Source organism: Parasteatoda tepidariorum, chromosome 2 (genome assembly GCF_982258835.1).
Source record: "Parasteatoda tepidariorum strain Cologne lab strain chromosome 2, Ptep-v5.0, whole genome shotgun sequence".
In the NCBI taxonomy this organism is placed as follows: domain Eukaryota; kingdom Metazoa; phylum Arthropoda; class Arachnida; order Araneae; family Theridiidae; genus Parasteatoda; species Parasteatoda tepidariorum.
In genome coordinates this window covers 60373912-60382591 of record NC_141756.1, presented here as the reverse complement: position 1 = coordinate 60382591, position 8680 = coordinate 60373912, and the positions used below count along the sequence as shown (strand labels likewise).

Below are 8680 nucleotides of genomic sequence, written 5' to 3'. Positions count from 1 at the left end.
TATTAATTGTTAATTAAACTAGAAAAACAGATATCATTTATTATAATTGTCAATAGATGTCTATACAAATGTCATTTGTAAACAGAAAAATGCTAAAAATCACTTATGTTTAAAAATAATCAAATTCCTTATTAACTCATAAAAAATCAAATAGAATTAGATAAGTATTGCTTCAAAAGTTACGGAATGGCACGTGATTTATTTTTAAAAATAACATTAAATTTCATAAAATAATTTTTATTTCAAAGTTTCTTTTATATTTTATAACAAACAGATAAAATAATTATACTAGATGTGGTAGATATTATAGTAAACTACAAAATTTATAAATAAGTGTTTATAAAAAGTTACCTTTATTGCAATACATTATTTTTTAAAGGATTAATTCTATTACTTTTGATAATTCTTATTTATACTCTCTGCCCCTTGCCTATTTCTCTCCCAGACTCGCGTGATTTCTGCGTACTTATTTAAATTGTTAACCGTAAAAAGTAAATATCTATTTGATGATTAAAAAATGTCAAACGTTTAATGTAGTTAATTATAAATCGTTTAAAATATGTTTATTCCAAATTCTGCTTAAAAAGTTTATCATTATGAGAAGATTTAAAAAAAAAAAAAAGGACATTGCTTTTATAATTTTAAGCCCTTAAAATAAGAATCAAATCCAAAAACACAATAATAACATAGAATAACAAAAATGAAGAACTTTAAATATTGCAAATAAATACAGTTACCTAAGTGAGAAATATATACTTTATTAGTAACAAAATCCAATCATAACTTTATTATTATGTTATGACAACAAAAGAAATTTGGGCCTTTTTTCTTAGTGAAGGATCCTATCATGTGATTATTTTGACCAATGAGAGTAAACCGACAACAACGAGAACTGGTTTCAGACTATTCTGACGTGCAATCGAAAAATCAAAGTAACAAGAAAACTTGCTAATATTTTTATAAATTTGGCATTTTGGTATGGTAAGCTAGCATATTGCAATGGTATTTAAATATTGAAATTTAAAAAATAAATAAATTATAAGACGGTATGAAAAAAAACTTTTTTTTACCTCTGTTAAAGAATATTGAGAACGCTAAGCAGAACAGTATGACACTAGACAAATACAGCAAAAGCATGAAGAAAAGTAAAATTATATTAGTGTTTTCCAAAAAAATATATCCAGTCTTCAGAGGAACTTTGTAGATAATTGTTATGCAAATAACTGTAAATAAGCCGACAATGAAATAATTTGCAAATGTACTGATCCAGTACACAGTATCCGACATTCCCATCATTTTCATCAGTTCCTGTAATACAAAGAAAACAATCAAGTGTTAAGAAAAACGCTTGTATTGTTAAAGATTTGATTTTGAAGCTTTACTACTCCACCGATGAAAAATTGTATTGAGTGAAAATTGTTTCAAATATTGCATTGAGGCAACCTCATCTTTACGAGCGAATAGAATTAATATTTTTCAAACATGTGCTTTTATGAAATGAAAATAATTCAATTATAAATTTATTTTTCTGATATGTTCAATGAGAAATGTGAATAGAAGTTTATTTCTAAAGTGGTGTGTCCCACGTTTTATGTTTCAGATGTGACAAAAAAGGTATTTTCTAAATCTATTTAGATACTCTTCGATTAACTGGAAGCAAAGAAATTCAACCTATTTTTTTTAAAAAAATTATTTTATTTAATTTTCATGTGTTAAAAAAAAAAAAAATTGGCGACTTTCCGTTTGCGCCCCTGCTGACCGAAAAGTACCTCTATTATCCTATCTATCCTCTAAAAAAAACGAGTTATTATGTTAGTATTTTTCATTTTAAAGTCTGTCACTTATTTTTACAGAAAATCATCATAAAACATATTTTACATCAAAAAGCACATCACAAAAGTCCCATTTACATCAAAAGTAGACGAATTTCAAGTTGGCAGTAAATTCTGCTAGGAGAAAACTTTTGCAAAGCGGACATTTCTGTGTTTCCGGAACAAAGTTGTTTCTAGAAATTTCATTACCATAGGTGGTCAATAAGTGATAGAAACTTTGATTCTCTTTAGAAATAACAGTGTAATAATGGCTGTAAAAGTTATGAATTCATTAAAGGTGTATTATCATAAGGATCAGGGCTCTAGTTGAAACTTGAGCACTTCAGCTAATCAGAAAGGGATTGAAATTTCGATTGTAAGATTCTCCTTAGTTGACAGAAAAGCTAGAAAAGTTAAACGTAGAAAACAGCCATATTCGTATTCATAAATTCAGTCAAACTAAAAATTCAGCTAGACTAAAATCTCAGACTGAACTAGACTTCAGACTAAACTCCGGTGAAGCCAAAGAATTCGAAATAACCAAGAGGGATCAATCAGGTTTTGTTTCTTGATATCTCAATTGATTCCAGCTAAAACAAGCACAAAATAACATTATGGAATTTTCGCCATTTCGTAAAAGAGAATTACCAAGCTTCAAGATTCCTCTAGATTTCAAACTAAAACTACCAGCCGTAGGAAGTTTCTCTTCTACTGAAAAAGAGTTGAGGTTTCTTTCTTTTTGGTTAATGGCGGGCACGTGGCCTCAGAAAATCCGGAATTGCTACTCTCTTATCATTACCTATGGCTAAGCCACCGGGGTGGAGAAACGTCGCCCATGTCATGCAACCACAAACCCGTTTATAGGGCGGGTTACATTCACACAATTATTGAAAAGAGTAAAATAATGCATTTCATGTTTTACATGCAGTGAGTAATTTTTAAAAAAAAATTAATAAAGAAAATCTAAACATAATTTATTTCAGCTTACTTTCGAGCCATTAGTTTTTTCTTCGATAACTCTTCTTAAAAGGTTGAGGACGAAAATTAAATACCCATACAAAAACAGCATTGGAACAATTGAAACTTCATTGTACATACTTTCAACCTTCTTGTGTTCAGGATAAGGAAATCTTTGCATATTGACCTAAAATAAATTATGTGTTATTTATGTAATATAAATTATTAATTTTAATAAAATAAATAATGTACTATTAATGTCTGGCTTGTAATTGTAAAAAACTGAGATTTGATCTCCGATGGCGGCTTGAAGTCCACACAGCTTCATATGAATAGGTATCTGCTTGTCTAGAAAATAAGGGCGGTAGATACATAATACTAAACACGCTGCCCCCCCCCCCCGCCTCTCGCACCATTGGCTACGAAATTGAAAAACTTCATATCTATGATCTCCCAGGTTTACAACAGGCTATTGCGAGAAAGCGTTTTTTAATATTAGAATTATATATGTATAAATATATATTTTAAGTGGATCTCCGTTATATCTCGTTTGGGTATATTGCGCATTCAGTTTATCTGTTTTATATAAAAATATAGACTTTTTTCGAAGCGAATCAAAACGTAAAAGAGCATACTTTATGTCTCAAATAGTTTAGACGAGTGTTAATTTCACCAATCGTAAGGCTGCGAACACGAAATAAAAGCAAAAGTATAGCTAATATTTTCCCAAAGTATGATCACTCCGGATAATGTCAAATCTGCTCCTTTCTTGAGTTTCCGGTTAATTTGCTATTGGCCTTTTTTGTAATCTGTAAATACTTTAGGAAAAAAAAGAGTAACTTCTTGGATAAAACAAAAAGAGTCATTTGAATCTGCTTGCTAGTCTTAGACTCAGCGATTAGAAGAACTGTGAACAGTTTTCATTTTCGTATAAATGAAGCTGTGGCATTTTTCCAACTTTGACTTGCGGTCATGACTGTTTGCCTACAGCTTTACGCAGGCTTAAACCACGCAATTCACCATATTGCGTGGTTTAAGCCTGAAAATAAAGCTGCTTCATGAACTGACTAAATCCAATTTTTGATGCAAGACATCATGCACTTGCGTTTTTATTCTATAAAGTACAGAGATATTGGAGGTATAAGTAAGGCTGACAGAGTAGAGTAAAGGTGACATTGCCATATGGCATTTGTAATGAATAATAAATAACGCTTAAGCTTTAAAGCTTATTTACTTGAATTTAATTTAATGATATTTTTAATCTTCCTCTACTTAGGTCAAAGATTAACCTTATAATCAAACCGATTTTAAGACAACTGTTTGTAAGCCCAGATATATTGGAGGGCCAAATTACTAACGATATCATAGGCAATTTACTGGGCAATGATTAGACAAGTAATGCATAAACTTTAAAGCTAATTTACTTGAATGTAATAAAATTTCGTCGATTCTTCATTTACTTAGCTCAAACATTAACCTTATAATCAAACCGATTCTGAGCACTAGTGTTACGTTCAGATATATTGGAGGGCCAGAGAACTAATGATGACATTGACAATATACTGTTCAATTGGGATGATTCAATAAGTAACTTATTAACTTTTTCGACTATGACTTATAACTAACAAACTCGAATACAAAAGAATGCCACTTAAAGCCCTTATCTACTTAGCTCAAATATATACCTTATAATCGAACTGTTTTCCAGACTCATTCATCTTCTTTTCGATAAATGTATCTTCAATTGATGCTTGCCACATTAGAAAAAAGGTATCCGCATACTCTAAAAGAAATGTTTGAGAATTTATGTAAAAGAGGCTGTAGGAATTTACGAAAATTTCTTTCTTTTGAGAAAAAAATAATACCTGTATCCCTATGCGGTCCATTTACTCTGTATTTTCTTGAGGTTGCAAATGAGGTATCTCCATACCTAATTATATAGTCAAGGGATGGTGGATATCCCTTTTTACTGGGATTAAAATTCTTGAATATTGTTCCGATAACATAATTATTGCCGTATCTAGATCCTAACATTGCGTTTAAGCAAATTTTCTCCAGCTCTTCTTCTGTTTGCGCTGAGGCCATTTCTAAAACAAAAATAAACCCAGGTATATTTTTTAAAGCATTTTTTTATGCTATATATGCATACAGTGTCCAAAATAAAAAACGCCCCTTTATCGTACTCTTTGATCAAGTAATCTGATTTTAATGTAAGTAAGAAGGTACTATCTTTGAACATATTAAATTATGTTCTTGAACCTGTCCATATAAAAGTGTGAACCATTTTCTTAAGCGAAGGAGTCCGAATGAAGTATAAATTTGTTTTGAATTTTAAAGCTTACATCAGGAATTAATCTTGATTAATTTAATTCTTAGATGAATATTTAACTGAGATATGTCGTTTCTTAACTATTAAACTCATTTTAAAAATTCTTCTCTACAGTTTGGTTGCTCTTGATAAAACCAAATTGTGTGTGATAGGTCAACTTTGAACAAGCAAAGCTGGTTTATCTTTGATCGACGAGAAGTACAGAGTAGAAAGATCAAAATATGTATAAATATAATTAATTAAAAAATTTTAAATTCAAACACATTTAGGCAATAATATTTGAAAGATGAAATAAGGGCAATGAATCAACTTTTTAAATACTTTATATATTTAGTAGGAGGCACCGGAACTTGCGCACTCCAATCAGAAACCCCCGTGATTCCTTCTTATTCATCATGGGTTTAATCGATCTTTTTGGAAAAAAAGCAAAGAACATTCTTCTAACTAAAATGTACAAAAACTGATATAATTTTATGTTAAAGCATTTTGTAATATTTTAACCGTAACTAAATGAAAGGTCACCTAGATTTAAAAATTAACCAGCTAAACTTGAAAAAAAAATTAGCAGGACAGATCACTCAATAAAAAATGAGAAGTAATTTTACTCACAAGTGAGACTTATATTATTACTACACAATATTTTCAAGGTCCTTATATTTAGTTTTTTATACTTTTAAAAATTCGATGCAGATGCTAAGATTTGTAACTCGCAGCTTTTTTACTCAATAAAAATTTTACGAAACGTAAAAATGCAATACCTTACCAAGAAAAATGGAATTTTGTTTTAAAAAAAATGCGATCGCTTTATTTCGATCACTGTTTACCCATTGGTCAAATGCTTTTTATTCCGTTTTGACTCCAATAAATGCCACAACATTTCCAATCATGGGTTGCAAAAACTGTCTCAATTGATGTTGATGATGGATCATGGGTTAGAGTCCCCTAGCCATCAAGCTAACCTTGGGAAGTTTTTGTGGTTTTCCTCACAGCAACGCAACGCAAATGCTGGTTAGTTCCCTAAAAAATTCTTCCTCGAAAGCAAATTTCTCCCAATTCTTGATCCAGGAGTTCCCTTGTCTTCTGGATTAGGTTCAACTTTACAAGGCTACGGAGTTGAACATCGATATCATAATCTCAACATTGGGTCGTCTGCTCAACAACGAATATGAAATAAAAAACAACGTAAGTAAAATCTATCTTTGCTTTAATCATAAAATAAATATTTGAACTTACTAATATCAATCTGAAATACTCCTTCAGGATCATCTTTGAATCTTTCAATAGCATTTTTCATGAAATCAGTAGTCATATCATTTGGTGGAGTATACACAAAGAAAAAGCTACGATAATGAATATTATTTTTGTAAGGAGAGAAAGGTTCATAAGTTACAGCACTTTGCCAATAATCATCTTTTCCCCGATTATCTCTTTCAAACTTGATATATTCAGGAAACTTACTTCTCTGTTCTGACATTATCATAGGCATTATACTTGCAATAAAGACGGGAATGACGATTTCAAAAAAGGTAACTATGTAGTGCCGCTTTCTCAAAAGTGCTCCTTTATAAAGCAATATGAGAAACTGGTGAAAGCCGCTTTTAAAAGACATTTCCTGAAAGTAGAGTTATTTAAAATAATTAGTTAAAGTGAGAAATAAAACCAATAAAAAATTGAATTATCTCAAATCTATTAATTAATTGTTGCAAGCAAAATTTTAAGTTATGAAATCAGAAACAAAAGCGTATTTAATCTGAATACATTATAACTTTTTTTTTTCAACGGCTTCGGATTCTTGACCCTCAAAATACTGTTTTAAGATTAAAATCTTAGAAACTATTCAGCAGATTTCATTAAAATTTTGTATTTTGCTTCTTAAAACAATCTTTAATTTTACTTCCTTACAATTTTAAGAGTTTCAGACTGTTATTAAATAAAATAATGGTCCCGCAGTGGACTGATCGTTAAGACACGGTTCCCAGAAGATCACCGAAGTCAAGCATCACTAGCTGCGGTCAGTGTGCAGGTGGGAGACCACTTGGATCAGTCTGCGTAGGAACCGAGGGTGTGCGGTGTGGGTCCTCGTTAAACTGTTCTACCGTAAAGTGCTCGAATTCGCGTGCAGGTCGTTGGGCTACCGAAGCGGGGGTGCCATCCCCTCTGCAGAGGATCAAAATTGCGATGGGTTGTCTTCGGATCATCCTCAAGGATGTTTCTCAGACCGTCGCCAAGAACCCATTGTGCAGCTCTAGTGCGACGTAAATTAACTACAACAACAACAACAAATAAAATAATGAAAACTTGTAAAAAAATAGTTTTTTTTACATTGAAATATTTGCCGATAAACGAATTTTGTAACTGAGTGCAAAAATTTTTAGAGTATCTTAAGAAATTATTGTAATATGGCACATACACAAAAAGTAAAACTGACATAAAAGGATTTAAACTTTCGACAGCTGTCTGATCTAACAATTAGGGTCATATTTTCCAGATATATGCTAACCCCCTCCCCATATTATAAGGCTGAGGAATCCATCGAATAAAAGGAAAGGAAATTTGTTTAATCAAGGAAAGTACGTTTTAGTGTCTGATTTTGTAACCTAAAGTATTGTCTGCAGTAATTAATTGGCATTTTAAAGGTCAAGCCTTTGAACCAGTAAGAAACTCTGATTCTCTGATCTCTGTGACATACGGGAAAACTCTGATCATTAGATCAAAAGTTATTCAAGTTGTTTTTTTTGCTCTTTTTTCTTCTTTTTTTCTTTTTGAGCAATGTTTCTATGCATATAATAAGAAAAAAACGAAACAAACATTTTCTCGTAGAGTTAACATGTTGTCATGGATAGATAATTTTTTTATCCGGCAAAATCATAAAATTATAGGTCTGTATTCATTTTTCTTACTTTAAAAATATATCTTTTAAGCGCATAAATATTGTAAACTAACAATATATTTTAAGATTTTAACAATAAGAATAATTCAATTTGACAGTTTTATCTAGTTAATTATACTATTAAGTGCAAAACAAAAAGTTAATTTCAAAATTTTTTATACAATATTGATTTTCTAATTAAAAAGCTATTTACGGCAGAAATTTTTAAGTAAATAGAAAATTATATATTAATATCTAAAGAAATGAACAAGTTGATAAATACTTTGACCAACTTAGGCGTAATTTTGTTCAAAGAAAAAAAAAGTACAACAAAAATTCAATCTGAAAGAAATTAACAACATAGAGTAAAATGGCAGATTTTGAAAATGAACTTTCCTATTATAGTTATCATCTTCGCTTGCTCTCGGTTCTACGTCAATTCGTTGTGCAAAATTTGTTGTGGAACAATTTATCTAAGAGTTAATTCGTCACGGGTACAATTTGCTGCAGTGACAATTCATCGTGGTGACAATCTTGGGCACTTTATTGCTTTATTTAAATTACATATATTTCAGGCTTGTGTGTTAAATTTAGACTTATGAACCTTGGTCAATAGGAAGCACAGATGGAACAATTCAGAGGACATCACGCAGAATACATCCTGGGTTACGGCGGGATTCGAACCCGCCACCTCCACGCTTCGCACAGTATTTG

At 30.9% G+C, this 8680-nt stretch overlaps 1 protein-coding gene across 1 annotated transcript in view; it reads right to left on the bottom strand.

The window, feature by feature from the left end:
• The window catches only part of LOC107453343 (phospholipid-transporting ATPase ABCA3), a 54980-nt gene extending 46591 nt beyond the window's left edge, over nt 1–8389 (bottom strand). Inside the window, exons 1-6 of the mRNA XM_087156589.1 lie at nt 8250–8389; nt 6331–6709; nt 4634–4855; nt 4454–4551; nt 2800–2955; nt 1024–1308 (exon numbers count right to left, since the gene is read on the bottom strand). Of these exons, the coding sequence (XP_087012715.1) occupies nt 1024–1308; nt 2800–2955; nt 4454–4551; nt 4634–4855; nt 6331–6706 (1137 nt within the window). The 5' untranslated portion in view covers nt 6707–6709; nt 8250–8389. The remainder of the gene's footprint in view (nt 1–1023; nt 1309–2799; nt 2956–4453; nt 4552–4633; nt 4856–6330; nt 6710–8249) is intronic.
• Nucleotides 8390–8680: the final 291 nt, after the last annotated feature.